At 47.5% G+C, this 21,304-nt stretch overlaps 1 protein-coding gene across 1 annotated transcript; it reads left to right on the top strand.

Moving 5' to 3' along the window:
* Positions 1-10,925: 10,925 nt before the first annotated feature.
* On the top strand, positions 10,926-12,909 carry LOC135811733 (E3 SUMO-protein ligase PIAS1-like). Its single transcript, XM_065324972.1, has one exon. The coding sequence runs from the start codon at positions 11,162-11,164 to the stop codon at positions 12,497-12,499; it is 1,338 nt and encodes a 445-aa protein (XP_065181044.1). The 5' UTR covers positions 10,926-11,161; the 3' UTR covers positions 12,500-12,909.
* Positions 12,910-21,304: the final 8,395 nt, after the last annotated feature.

Below are 21,304 nucleotides of genomic sequence, written 5' to 3'. Positions count from 1 at the left end.
AATAGAACACAAACTGAGGATCCATGCTGAATCAGTTCCGCCACGATCCCATCAAGTCCAGGGGCTTTCCTCTCCTTCAGGGACAATATGGCTTGCTCAACCTCAGCCAAGAGAGGCACAGGCTCAGGGGTAATCAGTGGCGATGGAAGCTCTTCCGCACCATTCTCCGCCCAGGCCGAACACCCTTGATCTCCTGACGGCTGCCCAAATAGCTGCTGCCCATCTTCAAACCACCGCAGCAACACATCTTCCTTCTCCGTCAGGGTCGTGCCATGAGCAGCATTGATACATGCTTGATTTGGCCGGAACGATGATTTTTTAGTGGATTTAATGGTGTTGAACACCTCTTGGACATCATAGTTCCTCCCAGAAGATTCAATGTGTTTACATTTATCCTCTAACCACTTTCTCCTGTCACAGCGAATCCTTCGGCGCTCTTCTAGTTTCAGATCCTTGTATTCTTGGTCCTTACCGGTGCATCTGGCTATACGCTTTCTTTCTGCCAGAGCTATCACCTCCTCACTGATCCAGGGCTTGGGAGGCTTTTTCCTTCCTCTGCGCCCAACTACTTCCACCGCAACCTCCGTGATTCCGGCTTGAATCAAATGTGTTAAACCCGTCCAAGACTCAGTTTGTCCTGCTCCGGCGACCTGGCACGGAGCTGCCACCTGGCACCGCAGTCAACTGCCGGGGCACTTCCATAGTCCCATCTGCTTACGCTCGGTACTTAGGAATACTGGTTGACGAACATCTGTCTTTCTCAGCCCAAGTGGATGCAGTATGTGCAAATGTCAATAGGAAGGTCGGAGCATTTGTCCACGCAAAGCAGAATATCAGCATTTTTGGCAAACGACTTTTCTATTTATCGATCATTCAGTCCACATTTCAGTTTCCGAGACGTCAGGACTGTATTGCGTGGTACAATAATGTTGTACTTTCCTATGCGCGTACCCATTTTGGCTTTCTTCTTCTTGTTTCATGTATTCTCCCTTCGACAAGAAGTGCTTCTCTTCCCTTGGTTGTTAGAAGACGTTTCTCCCTTTTACTCTCTGAACTTCAGTTTATTCATGTAATTCTGGTGCGCCTGGGTTTTTTGTGTCGTGTGGTGTTGTATGTGAGGAATCTGCATGCTTTCCGAGGTTTCCCATACCTCCCCGGGATCGAGTCGTCGATTTTAGACGTAGCAAAGACGCTGAACACATTTGTGACGGAGTCCGCAGACCGCGAGAGCTAGAGGCCGATTCATACTTCATTTCGCGTACGGGAAAGCCATCGCGCGACCGTCGAGCGATGACTTTCTGACGGTACTGACGTTCTACAACTAACTGGCTAACAGCTCTAGCACATCTTGGATGCGCACTCCAACAGCCTTCCAACTTGGAAGGTTCTAAGTTATAGAAACAACATAAGGCGGGGAAGGTGAGCGCAACCAAGATAAACACGAGCTGAAAGTCTCAGCTGTGAAGGACGTTGGTGGATGTTCATGCATGTCGATGACGATACTGGCAAGGCCATTGGACAATACAGTCAAACCACGATTCAAGAACGCAAAGCAACATCCCACACAACCTATGTGGCTTAAAAGATGCGAAGATCATTAGATCAATAAAAGGGGAAGCTATGCGAACAAGAATCGTGAAAACCGAACGCCTCAGCAAAACAACACTGTACTTCGAATATGACAATTTAGATGGACAATAAGCAGCGGTAACAAGCAGCAGTTTCACACGACGATCGTTTCGCCGTGTAGATAAAGACGGCTCATCAGGTGTGGAGGAATGGACTCATATGGAGAGTCAGTACCGTCGGTCAGTAGGGAGGTTCTGCTATACGTGAAACGTAGAGAAATCACGTAGAGAGCAGGTGTCTGGGTTAGAGTCTACGGCTTCGCGTGTTTTGGGTCCAGGTTTCTACGCGGAGATGGGGTTCTCTACGTTGTGGCACACGCAGAAAAAATGCGTACGGATTTGCTGGGTATCGATCAACTGCATGCAGAAAACTGCCAAGTATGGAAGGGGAAATTCCCAGTACACATTCCACGTGACTTCTCTAGGTGAAACGTAGAGCAGAACAGCATTTCTTTACGTTACGGGAAAGTTCGCGTGATTCTTTGCGTCGCGTTCCCAAAACGTAGAGCAGAACCTCCCTAGTGTCGTGCAATGTTATCGGATGAGCTGATTGTTTAGTAACTGGTGGTGTTAGTGGACAGTATAGCGTAACTTGGAGTTCGTTGGTCTTTCTCTTTTGTATAAACTCTCTTATCTTATAATTTATATTTCATCATTAGCATCCTCTTCTAACGATGAGCTCCAAGGAACGAAACCGCTGTATAGAGGCGTAAACAGTATCTGTCAACGGAAGTGTCCTTGCTGTGCTGGTGTGTTTCATGCTTTGTGCATTAGTTCGGCCAAGAGCGCATGGTGGTGACGGGTTGAGGATGTAGTACAGTGGAGTATGGCCGAAAGCTCTGTCACAATAAATTTTATTCCCGTAGCTATGCAGAAGACGTTACTTCAGTAACGTCTGGCGCTAGCCAGGGTCCACACAGCTTTAATTCCCGTAGCTATGCAGAAGACGTTACTTCAGTAACGTCTGGCGCTAGCCAGGGTCCACACAGCTTTAATTTGGTGCTTGTTTGTTTGTGTGTTTGTGTGTTTGTGTCATGCCTGGCGCTATCCCGTATCTGCCCCGTACCGTACCGTACCATCAAACACAGCTGGCCACATACAGCTGGCCGCAATATTCAAATAGGGCTTTCAAACGCAAGATCATAACGTGAAGCAACTTGGAAGAATGAGTATGAATGCGAAGTGTATGGGGGAATGCATGTGGGGCGATAGTGCGGTTTCGAATGCCAAAAAATAGGAGAATTGAAAAATTTATAACATCCCTTTTCTTTTTTTGCCGTCATCAAGGCGGTAGACGGTGTCGTATTACCCTCGACCGCACCTGTCCCGTACCCGTCCCGTACATGTCCCGTACATATCCCTACCGTACCGTACATTCAACGATGGCTGGCCACAATGCATATTCAAATAGGGCATTCAAATACAAGATCATAACGTGTAGCAACTTGGAAGAATTAGTATGTATGCGAAGTGTATCGGGGGATGCATGCAGGGCAATAGTGCGGGTTCGAATCCCAGGTTATGTCTAAAAACAAAAAGTAGAAACTTATAAGAATTTATAACATCCCTATGCTTTTTTTGTCTAGGTCATCAAGGCAAAAAAGTATAGCGTAGGGCCCTGAGCTTCCAAGCTCTCTCGTTTGGTGTTTGTTTGTTTGTGTGTTTGTGTCACGCCTGGAGCTACCGTATCTGTCCCGTATCTGTGATTTGGTGTTTGTTTGTTTGTGTCACGCCTGGAGCTACCGTATCTGTCCCGTATCTGTGACTACAAAGGCTCTACAGGATTGTACATAGCAGCTGGCCACAATATCTGCTAGCTCCCTTATCTTTCCCGTAGCTGGCTACAAACAGCTGGCCACAATATTCGCCGTATTATGTATACGACTCCCTGATGTAGAGGGAGATTTGGAAAGAAATAGGGAGACGAGGAGGAAATATAATTAGAATGGACGCTAGTTGCGGAATAGGTGATAGGATGCGTCAGCAAAAACATACTTTGGAAGAGAGATCCCGTCGTCTCCAAAATAAGCGTGAACGGGCGATTCAGCGCCGGTCCCAGGAAACGTCGGAAGAGAGATCCTGTCGACTCCAGAACGCCTGTGATCGGCAGAGTCAGCGCCGGTCACAGGAAACGTCAGGACAGACGCAGAATCGACTCCAAAATAAGCGTGAACGGGCGATTCAGCGCCGGTCACAGGAAACGTCGGAAGAGAGATGCCGTCGAGTCCAGAACGCCCGTGATCGTCAGAGTCAGCGCCGGTCCCAGGAAACGTCAGGACAGACGCAGAATCGACTCCAAAATAAGCGTGAACGGGCGATTCAGCGCCAGTCACAGGAAACGTCGGAAGAGAGATCCCATCGAGTCCAGAACGCCCGTGATCGCCAGAGTCAGCGCCGGTCACAGGAAACGTCAGGACAGACATCTCGTCGACTCCAGATCGCCCGTGATCGGCAGAGTCAGCGCCGGTCCCAGGAAACGTCGGACGACATAAATGGAAGAAATGAGCATAGGAGGCTTAATCGTGCTGATTCGCGTCATGCTACTGCAGCTGCGCACATGGAAACTGTGCGGTCTATGGTAGAGGAAATAAATCATGCAATGGTGTCCTCTTTGACGCGTGAAGAGCGCCAGCAGTATAGCCACCTATTGCAATCTTGCAGGGAAGATAACGTTGACGTAGCTCTGCTTTCCTTTTATGCTGCTTCAGGTCATGGTCGTGGACCGTCTCGGACAGTACCTGATACTTCTGTGAGAGAAGAACTGGCATCCATTATTCCAGCACCAGTTCCTACAGCCCCGCTAGCTGATGGTCTGGAAGCGTTCCAAGCGGAGTACAATTTAGAGAATGTTTGCCTGTGCGCTGCGTGTGGCTGCCGTGATATGGTGAAGTCACACAAGTATCGACTTCAGGACGAGGCGTTTATGAAATGCCTTCGGCTGGATGATTCAGCCGCCGAAATGTACGAGCAGAGGCCAGAGGTAGTAAGGGAAGTGATGAATGTATATCGCTCCCCTTCAAATGGAAATCTGTACCACCTTCTCCCCGATCATTTAAATGAGGTTGAAGATGGTGCCACTGAAGTTATCATTTGTGCCGCTTGTAGCTCTACCTTGAAAAAGGGAATGGTGCCAAAATTTAGCTTGGCTAGTGGGTACGATTTCGGAAGGTTGGACATGCTGGAACCGTTGTCATTACTCAAGAAGATTGTGGTGTCGCCGTATCGAACGTTCGCAACTATTCTCAAGTTGAAACCTTCTCGTGGAGCCGCCGGAAGATCATCTCAGAGTTTCCTGGAGGGTCATGCAGTGATGTTCCGTCACGATGCTGTCGAGGCGACTGTTGCCATGTTTCCAAGGCACAGGTTCGTTTAAAATTTGAAATGCAACTTTTTTATTAGATTGTGCAGTTCGTTGGCAGTTGTGAGGTATGTAGTAGGCTCCATAAAAACATGCGTGTTGGTGATCGACGAAGTTTCCATGATGAGTACAATCTTGTTGGATTACGTGGATCAACGGCTTCAGGAAGTATGCAGATCATCTGCTCCTTTTCGAGGAATCGCCATTGTACTCATGGGAGATTTCTACCAGCTTCCACCGGCCGGCAATCAACCTTTATACGCTATAGCTGTGAAGGACCAAGCCGACGGACATCTCTGCTAAAAGGTTATTTACCATGTCTCAGTTGGTAGAATTTACGCAACAAATGCGTGCAGCGGAATGTGATTTGCAAAGGAGTCTGATTGCAAACTTCCGGGAACGATCCGCCCCTTTCACAAAAGCTGATTTAAGCAGCTTGCGACAGATCACATCCCCTGATATAAGCAATGACCGCAGCTGGTTAGATGCAACGAAAGTAACCGCCGGTAATTCAATGCGACATGCCATCCATTTTGAAAAGGTGAGTTTTAACTTTTCTGATGCATAAACCTACGCATACGATGATGGTTTATTCCCCTAGCTATGGAAAAGACACTGTTGGTAGCAGAATAACTTAGAATTGTCGCTAATATAGCTCAAGGTCGTCCAAAGCAAACTGACTCTCAACTCTTTTATTGCTCTTACGAAATATATATATATATTTTTTTTTTTTACAGGTCAAGAAATTAGCTCGATCTAAATCGGTGCCTGTGGTCAGATGGAAATTGCCATCGGCAGCAACAGACAGGAAAGGAATTCGGCAAACTAAGGAAATAATGGATTTGATGTATACAAGTTGCAATGAGGCATGGGGTTATTTTGTAAAAGGAGCACCTGTCTTCATTGATTGTAACATCAATCCGATACTTGGTTTGGCCAATGGTACATCCTGCGTTCAAGACTCTATCGTGCTTTCTGGTTCAACAAATTCGGAAGCCTTTCAGCACGATTTCAATAATACAGCAGCAGGAGATTTTGTCACGATTGATTTACCTGAAGCAGTGAATATCAAACTCCTCCCTGAAACAGTGAATCGTTGGCCCATGGACGCCCCTTGTGCAAGAACCGAAGGAGCTCCCATTGTACCAATTTCCGGAAGAGGACAAAATGATGTAACAATCGGTCCAAAAGATCGTGTATTCTCAAGGAATAATGGACAAATCAAATTATTTACGTCCAGCCATGAATTGGGATTTGGAATTACATTCCATAAAGTGCAAGGACAAACTCTTTCCAAGGTTATCTTCTGCCTTGAAAAACCACAAAGGAAAGATGGAAAGCTTAGCACTGCTTCTCTCTATGTAGGCATGACCAGGGTAAGGAAAAATTCAGATATGCGCATATTTCCATTATCTATTAATGGTACTTCATTGGATCATTTATTAAATTTAAAAATAGACACGAGATTAACGCAATGGAGAAACCGATATAATTCATTTGGGCAATGGGTGCATAGTTCAACGCTTCAAAGATCATGTATATCATTGTCCTTTATTAAGTCTCGATTTCGTGGATCTGTACAAATAGCAAGTGGTTGGTATTGTTGTGTTATTGTTGTTGAACACCGCACAACACCGTTTACCTTATCTCTAAGCCCAGTTTCTTGTAGAACCCAGTATTTGTTATAAGGGCACTCCAAGTGCATGTGGGCTTCAAAGATATCCAAGCGCAGTCAACCCAAGCCCACCGCTCTACCAAGTCGACTTCACCTAGTTACCGGTATTTGTCATGAATATTCCCGGCAGTTTCCAATTCGCCGCGTGAGTAACTTCGATAAGCTTGTGTATTGTGTTAGTCATAGGTGCTTCTGCCTGCAGTTGTGTTCTTGTTCGTTTTCCCTTTTGTGTTAATTGGTATCCTTTTGTGATGTTTCGGGTGCATCAAACTTATCAGCCTTACTGCCTTGTGTAGGATACTTAGTGCGGACCTGTTCGCTCTTCCATATTTTTCTTGCATAATGTCTGTGCGTTGTGTAAGAACCCTCGGCGACTCGGATCCCAATGTTGTGTTACGTGTTGCGTTTTTCTCTATTGGCTTCGACTTCGCGTGGTGCACAGAACCATCACCCTTCAGATACAGCAACCCCCGCCACCACCGCCTCAGCCACAAAGCGCATCACAACGTAAACCACCCACCCAACCACGTCTGTCGCCAGAGGATGCTCGCCGCACCATCCAACGGCGCCGCAACATCCGGCAAGCCCGCTCTGTGGCTAGGTCACGGCGACGGGCAGCAGTCCGTCTCCAGCAGCGGACCCGGGCCCGGGTGGTCCCTCCCCCGCCCACCACGCCTCCACCGCCACCGGTAAACCCGTCGGCCAGGTTCGACCAGTTGGGTCAAGAACCCGAACTGGTCTCCGAGGCTCGGAATGGTCGGATTAAAGGTAGAGTATACATTTTGTGCATGTGGGTGTATGCCGAATGTGTGTGTGTAGGTGTATGTATGTGCGACTGTGCGTGGTTCTGTACATGTGTGCATGTAGCTGTATGTATGTGCGACTGTGCGTGGTTCTGTACAGGTGTGTTTGTTACAATTAATTTTACAATTTGCTCAAAGACTAATTATTTGTATTCCATATTTGGATCACTCACCTGCATGCGTTAGTTTATACACATCTCATAACCCCCATATTTGTCCCATGTCCCCACTACCCCTGCATGCAATAGTTTATACACATTTCATAACCCCTCAATGTGCGGACAGAACTGTTTCGTCCTTCGTATCCTATTTTTATCGCTCTCTTTTTTTCTCCTTATTTTCCCCACAACCCTCCTTCCCGGTAACATAATAACATAATCGCTGCCTTGTCATTGAACATTTGTGCTCGTTTTGATTAGCGAATTCAAATAAAGTATACAAACAAACAATGTAGTGGAGGGGAGAGGAAACAGGGACCAGTGTCACTGGGCAGGAGGTAAAAGTGAGGACGTCGCGCACTCAGATAGAACTACCGTATTTCCGCAAATAGAAGGCCGTCCTCGTATACAACGCCTTCCTCGTATACATGTACAAGGCCGGGGCAGGGGGCGATTGAAAGAACCGCACACACACACACACACACACACACACACACACACACACACACACACAAACACAAACACACACACACACACACACACCTTGATGCAGACAGAGTGCTTCGAAGAGGGAGCAATCCACTGCGCTAGGCTTCCAACCAATGGCAAACTTCGACTTTTCAAAGGTCCGACTCATCACAGGCTCTGCGGTAATGTTTCTGGAACAAATGCCCCATTGGCGACTGAGGGCCAGAGAGCACGCAATCTGCCTTCCTGGGTGAGAAGTGTTCCAGCACAAGAAGCATCACTAATACAGTCATGCTGCCAAAGACCACCATCACCACCAGCCGGCACACAGCACACTGTTCTTCAAACACCATGCACTCCTTCCATGCGTTTGCACTGTCCTCCTCTAGCTCTTCACGCTCAACAAATACCACACACTGCTCATCATTTTTTAATGCTTCCTCTGGGTTGGCTAGCCCTTCGACTTGACAAAACAGCGATCGCCACTGCTATCGTCACCTCATAGCAGTCGCTTCCGCCAGTTGCCTTTCCTCTCTTTGCAAGGTGTCCAAGGATGGCTGCTGTTGTCACTACAGGCAAATCAGAAGTACTTTAGTTGCTGATGTCCAACCAGACCGTTGGAAAATCGATTTTTCCACTTCAGGGCTGCCGATCGCGATCGTGACTTGGCAGCATCACGGTTACCTTCATAGAAGATAGTCCTGAAGAAGAAAAGGCACACTGAAAAGGTTACTATCTTCTTCAGCACCGATCTCAAGGAGAAAGGAATACGGTCTGCTGTAGCCTAGGCACAACAATAAATCTCACAAGACGATTCGCGATTCGAATATTTCAACAACAAAAAAATCTTTTCTAAGCACTCGCAGACTCCATTGCAGCCGCAATCGCACTAACACATATTCACACTTACAGACACAGCTCTCCACTGGTCTCTTTCGCTCCTTCCCTTTCTACCAACACACTTTCTACCAACACACTTCACCATTGCTGCTACCCTTCACACATACAAAGATTTCCAGCACTACCGCACCACACAGCATATATACTCGTTTCAGTTTTTGTTAGCTTTAGTTGAATGGTTTTCTTTTTCACCCTGAAGATGGGCCATGCCCGAAAATTTGGTGCATTCAATTTATATCTAATATTATTTGTTTTTTTTGGAAGTGAAGTGAACATATGCAGCGAAGAGACCGTAGTTGGAGAGTCTGAAGTGAGGTACCCTATAACAAAAAAATCACCTCTAGAGTAACTGCTGTTTGTGCCCGAGATCTTTCCCTCCCGCGCCTTCAAAAAATCCTGCAGCTGCATCACAGTCCATGTCTCTCTCGGAGACTCTGCTCCTACCAGCAGGAGGTTCAGCACCGCTCGAAGCCATCGTACACCACTTGAACTAAGCAGAAGACATTCCAAAACAAACCGGAAAACAAACTGTAAAGGATGCTGTCACGTTCAAAAACTAGCTCGATCACAGGAGAGGTAGCCCCCGTGCTCGAACCCAGTATAATAAAGGGATATCGGTCTATTATCGGCGAAGTCACACCAACGTCTTCTTCACATTCACATAACACTTGGAAATGTGGTGACATCACCCAGCCACACGCGTCACATGTCACGTGCACACTCCACTGGAGCCTTGTCTAGTCTTGCTCTTTCAAGTGTTTGCCTTTGTCATACCGCCGGAGAGTGAGGGCTTGTACTGCTGATAGCTATTCGTAATGAAGTGTACGTGTCGTATCCATACTATTGACACGTGCCTTTTAGGCCCCTACGGGACAAGTATGCCTTATTTAGGTGTCTAATTATTTATCTATCTCCCGTAAACGGGTTCATAATCGTCTTTATTAATCTTCACACAAGGCCTGGGGCCTTCCTTATTTGGTATATGCTGTTATTTCCCCACATGGCTCCCGCTCTTTATGCAACAGTACTACGGTTTGATACGCTATTGCATGCGGGACCAGCAATCTCGTGGCCATGGACTTCCATGGCCGCAACTAGATACTATTGCCATCACCTTCCTTTTCTCTCTCTCTCTCTTGCCTTCCGCCTTCAGGCGGAAGCTTCGGCTTTCGTCTGTCTTGCCTTGTGCTCTCAATATCGTCTCTTGAACCAAGTTAGCTCCTTTTGAAGATGTGAGTCAACCTGAACGCTGGTGTGAGTGTACGTGTCTGTATATGCCTGAGTGTGTATATGTGCGTGCGTGCGTAAGAGTAATTCTGTTGGTGGACTCTCTCCAAGTGGCCACCACTGCACGGCCTTGTAATGTGAAGGTTTATTAGTAAGTTAGTTCATGTCGAACCGCAGCCTTGGGGTCCAACCCCGGGCCGACCGACTACGACATACGTAATACCTACTTCACTAGACACAATATAATTCTTCTGTAGGTAGAGCAGTTACATAATTATTATTATGTTCTCTAGGGTTTCACTGATAGACTGTGAATACGTTTGCCTGCAGTCCATAGGACTGGAGCATTTACGGTTGAAAGTGTACTACATGATGGTCGTCACGAGTTCACTTTCTCTGGACTTTGGCCCGTGCTCTTCAAAATCACAGCTTGCGAATCTTACCATCATGACAGCCGCTTCTAGATCAACGCATGCGTGTGCGGGTGTGGCCGATGACCGATACGCGCAGCGGACAACATCGCAGTTCAGCAGCATGTTCCGAAAACCGATGGCTACTGCCGCTGCTCGTATGATACATGTATATCATAGCATGCTTCTGTTTCTGGCGAGACAATCTGTTGGTGCTCTTCTCCTAACATTATCTGCTCTGACGAGACTAATATCCAATATTTGCTGCGTTTGCACTCGGTTAGGCTATGTTCTTTATAGCCACTTCTGTACAGTAGTAATAATACCTTGACACCCCCGATTGTGGCACCTTTGCCTTGGCTTTGGCCAAAGTCTGCAAGGAACGTTTTTTGCTTGCTGAGAGATTTAGTTCCAGTTCCAGATAGCTGTCGTAGTGTGGTAGAAGGCAACTTCCGTCAACCTGTTGAAGGTTACAGTTCACTAGCTGAAATCATTCAATTTTTCAATCATTTCTTAGAACTGCCAGCAAGAAATATGTCTAAAGCCAGAAAAACTATCTCTATCGAGCAGTCCAAATTGGCCAAGAGAATGGTCCACGCTCTCCGCGTAGAAGAGCTTCAAGGATTTCTGCAGTCATGCAATTTGAACACTGACGGCAAAAAGGATCGACTTCGTCAAAGGGCTTTGGTATGCATCAACTCTGCCATTAAGAGTGCGTCCTTTCATCCCGTATTGGCCAAGCTTGACCTATATTACCAGAAGCGGTTTCCGCAAGCGGCAACAGCAGCGCCTGGCCATGGTCTCGGGGGTGTACAGAAGCAATTGCTTGGGAGTTCGGGTTCTGTTGTGGATGTTCAATTCAAGGCAATGCCATTTCATGAAAAACTGGACACCCTTTCGAAGCCTATTCTGCTGCCGTCATTTGACAATGGAGAAAACATAGCCCCTCGAACTATAAAGTTTGAGTGTAGCCTGACACCGCAGCAGGGTGCTCGCGTGGAAGAAGGCCGTCACACGGTTCCATCAGTGTACGGACCCGGCCACAAGAGCGACATTCATTTCACCGTAGGGGTGCTGGTCCGATTTGCTGAATGCAACCTGAGCTCTATGCAAGACGATCAATACCCACCCAAGTGCCATCTCTACGTGAATAGGGAGACTGTAATCATGCCCGGGTATGAGATGGCCAAGTCGTCCGGTAAGTTGAAAATGCATGGTCAGCCGGTGGAGATAACTGCCAACATGCTACTCAGCGGTACGAACATCATAGAGATTGTGTGCTTGCCAGTGCCAGCAATAAGCAAGTATGTTGTCACTGTGGAGCTGTGCTTGAAGCGATCATCAGCCGACCTGCTGCAGCAGGTATGTCAGCGTGTCCGCAGTGCAGACATGTGCCGTGCGTACATCAGGGATAAGCTGACCAGCGGCGGTGGCGATGTAGAGGTTTTAGATAACAGCTTACGCATTTCGTTGAAGTGCCCACTGGGAACGACACGGCTCGTCTATCCCGGCCGCTCGATAAACTGTAAGCATGTCAACTGCTTCGACATGGCCAGTTTCCTGCAGATGAACGAGAAGAACGGCTCCTGGGTGTGTCCAATTTGTGACTGCCCTGCCATTTATGACAGTCTTATGATTGACGGATTGATGAAGGAGTTGCTAGATAAGTGCCCGTCGTCAGTCGATCATATCGAGCACAAGGCGGACGGTACGTGGATGCCATACAACCCTCGTGACGCCAACCAGCGTAGGGCGACCGGAGGCCCAGCGTCCTGTGCGACCAATGCTGTTGGCAGTGCAGCGATGTCTACAGCGTCTGATAATGTAGTCCCTGTTGTGATTGACCTGACAGACAGTTTTGGAGGCACGTGAGCAAAAAGCAGGGGATGATGGTCCCACAGCTACAGCAGGTTTCTCTTCTAAACCTCCCTCTTATGGAACTGGCTCAACCGAGCCTAAAAAGTAACAGCAGAACCATACATTAATTGTTTTAAGAATGAGCTTCGCAAACTCATATGCAAACTTAGTATACTTCGCTCTCTGGTATGCCCACACCATATACACGTACACGTACACGTACACGTACATGTACACGTACACATACATGTACATAATCCCTTCCCCTACGTGTACATGTACATGATTGTACATTTAGAATGCTCCCGAACGAGTTCCCGCAGCACTACTTTTCACGACGTTGACTTTAGCTCAAACATGACATCGTATGCACCTACTGCTAGGGTTTGTTGTTGTTGTTGTTGTTGTTTATTTTACTTCGCAGATTCTAACGGGCAAGTTACCCAATAACAAGAAAGCGAAGGCAAAGAAAATAAAACTAATAAAAGAAATAACCGGGGGCAGCAGAAAATGAATAATAGCTTTAAGAACTCAGATGGTTTACCGGATGTTATCGGCCGTCGTGAGTTTCCCTTCCGGAACGGCCACGATAAGTTAATCTTTTGTTTAACATGTACATCCTCAAACATGTATGTCATTCAAAGCCGAGGCGCACGCTTCTCTTGCAAATTAGTAGAGAGTTTGTGCTTCACGTTTTCTTCGACTTCGAACGTGAAATCGCAAGGCCAAAATGGCGCTCCTCACGTTGCAAAGTGAGATTTCAACGCGAAGGAGGGCCAATTCACGGTGAAAAAAGCGATTCAACGCACGTTTTCTCTCACGTTTGAAATTAAAAAAAATGAAGCCTAAACCCTCGAGTTCGGCCAAAAAAGGTGGTTTCTAGGCACCAACAAAATAAATTCATTATTAAACTGGGATGGAGAGCCAAGGAATATTAATCTTTACTTATAAAGAAGAGGCACCTGTGACGTGTGTTTGTCTGTGTGGTTGTCTGTGTGTTACGCAGAAGCGCTGCGGAGCAGCGCTGCCCTGAGGCTGAGCACGCGAAGCGTGCGAACAGTGTAGCTAGCGGCCGCAGAAGCACTGAGCACGCGAAGGGTGCGAATCGTGTAGCCACCACCACGTGCTGAGCACGTGTGCTGTTCATGTACTTGCTTCACCGGTGTACTATAGTAGAATGACCCCCCAGCAAATGGACCCCCGGGCATTGTACTATAATAGAGAGGTTCCGCACTACGTAAAGTTGAGCAACTTTACGTTAGTGGGCGGGAAAAACCCGTGAATTCGCGAGTTTGCACTCCACCAACGGAAAGTTGTCTACGGAGAGTACGTAGATAGGGCTCTGATAACGTAGCTGGTCCGTTAATGGATTGGGTACAAATTTATGACTCTCTCCCCATGTCGATCTGGTCGTACACTGCCGCGTTCGGAGTTGCCAAGGGCAGCTACGTGATTTGAAAACTCCGTATGGCGGAACCCAGATCCGCATGCAGTTTACGTAAGACTTTCCGTAGATCGACTACGTTTTTTACTAACGTAATTACGTTATGCGGAACCTCTCTAATTATAAGAATTAATGGGGACCAAAGAGCTACATCCTTGATCTTGACCTGCCCGGTACGCGAACCCCATCGAATTTCTTTTTTCAAGAACTACAAGTTAGAAAGGGTTTGCTCCCTACACCGGAGCTAGCGCTACTTCCGCCGACGTTACTTGACACTTGACTCCGGTGTGGGGAGCAAACCCTTTCTTACAAATCATCGCCGAAGTCGCAACCACTACTTCGTACTGTTGTGTCCAGCGCGGGCTTGCGACTAATTGGTTTGGAGGTGACAGCGTTGCGAATGACCGAGGGACCTCGACGTCTGTCTCACCGTCCAGGAGCGACACTGACTCACGCTGCTATCTGGTGTTCACGAGGTGTTTGTCGCGCTGGAAACGGAGCGTCTCTGTAAGTTTGTATCCCTGGTGATGTTTGTGCCTGGAGAGCACTATATAAGTGGTGCTCTTCAGGCACAATCTTCCCTCAGCCTACTCAAGCTCAACTGATGAGGGGTGAATTACCCGAAACACTGTGTATTGAGCAGGGAGTGGTGCTTTCTTGCAGGTTCGCAGAGTCGAAGGTTCGATGGACTTCTCGTGTGCTCTGGATGGCAGTCGTGAGTCAGTCAAGTTGCAAGTAAAGTCGGCGGAATAGCGCGAGCTCCGGTGTGGGGAGCAAACCCTTTCTTACAAATCATCGCCGAAGTCGCAACCACTACTTCGTACTGTTGTGCCCAGCGCGGGTTTGCGACTAGTTGGTTTGGAGGTGACAGCGTTGCGAATGACCGAGGGTCCTCGACGTCTGTCTCACCGTCCAGGAGCGACACTGACTCACGCTGCTATCTGGTGTTCACGAGGTGTTTGTCGCGCTGGAAACGGAGCGTCTCTGTAAGTTTGTATCCCTGGTGATGTTTGTGCCTGGAGAGCACTATATAAGTGGTGCTCTTCAGGCACAATCTTCCTCAGCCTACTCAAGCTCAACTGATGAGGGGTGAATTACCCGAAACACTGTGTATTGAGCAGGGAGTGGTGCTTTCTTGCAGGTTTGCCGAGTCGAAGGTTCGATGGACTTCTCGTGTGCTCTGGATGACAGTCGTGAATCAGTCAAGTGTCAAGTAAAGTCGGCGGAATTGCGCGAGCTCCGGTGTGGGGAGCAAACCCTTTCTTACAAATCATCGCCGAAGTCGCAACCACTACTTCGAACTACAAGTTAGGCTACAATATCCACTAATACGACGTTATATTTCTCGCCGGCCGAAAGGAGCGAGAAATGATTTCTCGCGCAACAAATTGTTTTCTCTTACGAATATGGCATCTGATGTTTCTTTTTTTGTTCCTGTTCTTTTTGCCTGACTTCTTCAGTCAGTTTTTTGAGTATCACCAGTGTCCCCAGTCTCCCCACCCTCCCACCCCTCATGTCTGCCCATCCTCTTCCCCTTCTTTCTTGGCTGTAGATACAGGTGTTTTGTGCCTTTTTTTATGCTGACATGTGGCCACTTGGGGTTATACACTCGGTGTTTTCCCTCATTCTTGCGTACGTCGGCGTGAGGGTTTTTCCCGGCTGGCTCGGTCAAGAGAAATTAATCTGACGGTCCCAAGTGGTGTTTGTCCTGGCCTATTTTTGTTAGCCAAATGTACTCATTATTTTCTGCTGGGGTCTGTCCCCCTGTTGTTGCTCCTAGTTTTCTTCGGCATTCCGGTTCACATCTGGCTGCGGCCTACTACGCTCACTCTGTGTGCTCCTGCCTCTGTTGTCTCGGTCCATGTCGGTGTATGTGGAGCAAGAACACCGGTTACTTTGTACGCACCGGCGGATTCTGCTCGAAAAGGTGGCAGATTCTGCTCGAACAGCAGTGAAATTGGCAGAACCATACAAACCTTATGGTGGGCAATTCCTCCAATTCTGCTCCATTTCTTTATCCACGTGCCAAACATGCATTAAACTTACCAGAAAAAGTACCGAATTATGCCAATTGTTCTGCCGGCATAATCCGCCGGTCCCTATAAATTTTGCAATAAGCTCATGCGATAACATTGCTAAATGCAGGAGCTGATAGCCAGTGTAGAAGGGCAGTACCGTTGGTCAGTGTAGTGCAATGGTATCGCATCATTCGCATAAGCGAATTGTAAAGTTAGTTACTGGTGATCTTTCGTATCTATTCGAAGTGGCTTATGCGAACACTTTTGCCTGGTTTGAATGTTTTGCGTGCCCATTAATGCAGCTGCAGGCCATGCTGATGTATACGCGAACAAGCACATAATAATAATAATAATAATAATAATAATAATAATAATAATAATAATTTGGAAAGGATTGGGAGAACTTCAAATTCAAAGGCAGTTCACTTCCCCGACTGATCCTTTGAATTTGAAGTTCTCCCAATCCTTTCCAAATTTAATCACTTTCTTTCACCTCTGGTAGTTTCCAGAAACTGACCGTGGTTGGTCCCCTGGGGGAGGGAAAAAGACCCAAGTGCCATCAGTATGTGTGGCACGTGTTGTGAGCTGCCTTTGGAGTGAAAAACTTGTCAGCGCCTTCTAGGTTCAGCCTGGTCCCATAGCTCAGTGGTTAGAGCATTGCTCATGACAAGCAGGGTCCCAGGTTCGAGTCCTGGTGGGTCTGGCGTTTTTTTTCTCTTTTCAGGCAGTTCACTTCCCCGACTGATCCTTTGAATAATAATAATAATAATAATAATAATCAACGCAATAAATAGAGTAAGCTGCGCACTCAGTACAAACACCATAAGAAAAACTTGTTTTCATGTAAATAAAGAAGCTTGTTCCTAAACGTTTTCGTCGCCATCTCATCAGAGGATTACTGGCAAATCAACAAAAGCTCTTAACTCAATATATATACGCACAATGCAAGTAATAATTTAGACCCTAACTAGCGCGATAAAATGAGAGCTGAAAGAAACATTACACCATTCAACGATATCAGGTGACAACAGATGCGATAAATTCACCACTAGAAAGTTACCATGCAACCACAAACGAGAACTACTGATCTAAATTCACAAACAATTTCAACGTAAACAAATTCTTTTTCTGCCTACACAAAATCGGCTTAGTGGTGAAAATGTTAATAGACTCCAATACACGCAAATACCTTTGACTACGTGAACGAGACCAAACAGAAAAGCAATCATCAGCATAACTAGAACGACAATCACTATTCTGAACAAGATGGTTGGCGATAGAAGATTCATACACCCTAACAACGCTACTAGAACCAGTACATACTTTGGAATTACGTGACAATGAAACCGACGTGACATTCCTTGCCGCTACTGCCAATCCAGACGAGGCCGATGTAGATGTCCGCACCAAAGGCACGTCCGTTGCTGGCACTGCCTGCTGCGATGATGCTCCCTTTGACGTTCCAATGGCTGTTGATGTTGATGAAGAGGAGGAGGGAGATGAGGAAGACGCTGACGACGACGATGACGACAACTCATTGTCACGTAATTCCAAAGTATGTACTGGTTCTAGTAGCGTTGTTAGGGTGTATGAATCTTCTATCGCCAACCATCTTGTTCAGAATAGTGATTGTCGTTCTAGTTATGCTGATGATTGCTTTTCTGTTTGGTCTCGTTCACGTAGTCAAAGGTATTTGCGTGTATTGGAGTTTGGATTGGATTTTTATTTATAGTGGTGACTATAACAGGGGTGTAGTAGGTTGCGTGTATTGAGGCTCCCGTTTTTCCGTAGTTTTTAGGTAGCTTTTGGGGACTAGCCCCAACAGCCTGGGTGGGATGGCTAGCCCAGATCACACTGAGCAGCTGGTGAGCGCCGAACAGGTCCATATACAGCTTCGCTCATTGCCTGGCATCGAACACAATGTTGTAGAAGTGCTGAGAACTCTAGCTCGTCTTGAAAGCCAACTTCAGGACCAGGAGAAACGATATCAACGAAGGATTAGTGGATTGAGCTCCGAACTTTCCCAGCTGAGAGAGGACCTGGCCGACACTCGCCTGTGCCAAAATTTGGACATCGGCAATGTTACGTGTGCGTCTTGTAAATCAAACTCCTCCGCCATTGCAGACCAAGAGAGAGAGCAAGAAACAACCAGCCAGAGGCAGCGCCGAAATCGAAAGAAACGTAGTACAGGCACAGAAACTCGTTCACAGTCCGCCGTACCCGTAGAGAGTTCACGACCCATTGATCCCGAGATGGACCTGACTAGCAGTGTCAGATCCGACGTTGACAGCTCAAACAACAAGCCGTCCAACTCCCGTACACATGGTACACCCGGACCCAGCTCGGAGTTGACCCCGCCACGTGTGGATCGCTTGCCGAAATTTGAAGAGATGAGTGAGGATTCGGACGCCACATGGCGACTCATCACCTCCACCAAACCCACAGCGAAGAAGAGAGTCCTGTTTGTCGGAAATCTGATGCATGCAATTACTGCAGACCAGCTGAAGGCGTTCATCGCAGCAAGAGCAGCTGAGGCTGACCACAATGTCCAAGTGTTTGACGTAAAAATATTTCAAAAAGAAAAATCCTCCACTGCGCGTATTGTTGCCAGTGCAGCGGACGAATCGTTTCTCAGCAACAAGCGCTTCTGGCCAAGGCCTGTGTACACAAGAGAGTGGAACTTCGATAAGTACACCCAGTCTGATGCCAGTGGAGATCAACAAACAGCGCAGAGCAGCACCACGACCACCAACAGCAGCAGCAGCCGCACGGACGACAGTAAGAGCGGATACGGCGTGGATTGCGATATCCTAGATGACACCTGTGGAGCACCGGCCCGGACTCCAGGCCAGAAATCACGGGGCTATCAGCGTGACTCGCCGCCCGAGATGCAAGCTGCGAAGTTTAGTGTCACTGTTGGCAACGCATTTGCATCTCTAAGTCAGGATGTGGATAATATATCTGTGCAATGACTGGAAGAAGATTAGGCAACGACCCTGCTGCTCATGAACTGAATATGCAAACGCAAACTCCAACAATTCGAATTTTACTGCTGAACATTAGGAGCCTGAGGAACAAAGTTGGAGAGCTGGCATGGCTTGCCGACCTTCACAGTCCTGACATCATCTGTGTAAACGAGACCTGGCTAGACGACACCGTGTCTGATGGAGAGATAGCTTTGGATGGCTTCAACATACTGCGATCAGACAGAAAAGATCAGGCTGGTGGAGGAGTCTGCCTGTACTCCAAGGCATCCCTCCTGGTCAAGCCAAGAATGGACCTCACAGAATCGGCAATTGAGAGCTGCTGGGGAGAAATCCATTGCCAATCTGGAACTTGTTTGATAGGAACCATTTATCGACCTCCATCTGAGCCAGTTCGATACTGGGACTGCCTGGACGACCATCTCCATTCAGCTATAATGCCCGGGAAGAACGTGATTATTTGTGGCGACATCAACATAAACACCAATCCAACAGCACCTCCAGATCCACAGCTTCATTATCTATCTGACCTCGTGGCCAGCTACAGTTTATATCCCGGAGTTCACCAGCCGACTCGGTTCTCAGCAAACTCTGCACCAACCACACTGGATCAATTTTACAATACATTCGACCCTCTAAATATGGCTACTGTTATCCCCATCGCGTTCAGTGACCATGCAGCAGTTCTCAGTGAATTTCAACTCAGCCCAGTAAGAAGTACTGTAACTTCTGGGCTACGGCGACACTACCGAAACATAAATCATGACCAGTTCAGGGCAGATTTGGTCCAACAGGATTTTTGTGAAATTGACGGAAGCCCAACTGTCATGTGGACTGAGTGGGCCAGCCGCTTTCTACAAGTGTTAGACAGACATGCTCCTCTTGCACTAAGCCCTCGACGCAAGAAAAAATCAGTACCATGGATGAACCGCCAGTTATTACACCTCTTGACCAAGCGCAACCGGCTCCATAGGAGGTGGCTTAGTGATGGAACAGAACATTCCCACTCAGCTTTCAAGGCTGCCAGGCGGGAAGCTACCAGCTATAATAGGCAACAGAAAGAGACCTACTACCAATCCAAGTTTCGAGCTGCGTCTGGCAATACCAAACAGACATGGCACACGATCAAAGAATTGAGTGGTAAACATCGACAATCTCAGCCACCTCAATGTTCCGTTGATGCCATCCGAAACACCTTTGCAGAGATAGTAGAGGACGCCAGCCGCCCAGTGCATCTCTCATTTCCCTACGGGCCCGCCTCAAGCACTGATCTGACAGCCTTTGCGCCAGTGTCTATTGCCAGAGTGAGGAAGCTCCTCGAACGTTTAAATCCGGCCAAGTCCAGCGGTGATGATGACATTTCTGCAGCCCTTCTCCGCGCACATGCAGACGTACTGGCGCCATCCCTGACTTTGATCTTTAACAAGTCCCTGAGAGAGGGCATATTTCCTGCCCAGATGAAAAGTGCTAGGATATCGCCACTCTTCAAAGGCGGAGATCCGAGCATGCCAAAGAATCATCGACCAGTGTCCTTGTTATCGATTGCATCCAAAGTGTTGGAAAGGATAGTCCACGAGCAACTCACACGATATCTAGTCCAGAGCAATTTACTCCCGCCAACTCAATTCGGCTACAGATCCCACCACTCTACATCCGACGCACTAGTGCTAGCTGTGGAAGGTATCTGTGAGGCCCGTATGAACAGACTCTACACAGGTGTAGCCTTTGTTGATATGTCAAAGGCATTCGATAAAGTGAAACATCAAATTCTTGTGCAAGATCTGTTCGAACTTGGCATCTGCGACACGGCACTCTGTTGGCTGGTGGATTACCTCTCTGATAGAGAACAGTACGTTCAGGTTGGCCAGACTAGAAGTCTCCCGTACACCAGTTACTCAGGTGTCCCCCAGGGGTCGGTACTGGGCCCACTGCTATTTATTGTCTATGCCCGCGGCATAGCAGAAGAACTATCGCCGTTTAATGTGGGAGCAATCCAGTTTGCTGATGACATCTCTATACGATGTAGCAGGGAGTCTGCGGAAGCTGTTTCTGCACACCTTTCAGCTGCTGTTCAGCACCTGGCCACCTGGCTGAAGGGCCGTGGTTTAATTCTTAATGAAAGAAAGACACAGATATTGCCTATTCCCCCATCCCCATCTCAAGCACTTGAGCTGCATGTCATTTGTAATGGGCAGACGCTGCCTGTTGTGAAAACGGCCAAGTATCTTGGCCTACATTTCGACTCAGACATGAGCTGGAACACCATGACAAGCCATGTTGCACGCCGCGTTGCCGCTAAGATTGGGCTACTAAATCGAAGTGCAGCATGTTTGCCTTTTTCTTGCCGTGTTCAGTTTTTCAGGTCCTTTATACT

The sequence above is a fragment of the Sycon ciliatum genome, chromosome 3 (assembly GCF_964019385.1).
Source record: "Sycon ciliatum chromosome 3, ocSycCili1.1, whole genome shotgun sequence".
NCBI classification, from domain to species: domain Eukaryota; kingdom Metazoa; phylum Porifera; class Calcarea; order Leucosolenida; family Sycettidae; genus Sycon; species Sycon ciliatum.
The sequence above is the reverse complement of the archived record's forward strand: the minus strand, read 5'-3'. Positions and strand labels throughout refer to the sequence as shown.

What these genes read in the sequence shown, in the direction of transcription:
- LOC135811733 (XM_065324972.1), top strand. Translation starts at nt 11,162, where the DNA reads ATGTCTAAAGCCAGAAAAACTATCTCTATCGAGCAGTCCAAATTGGCC.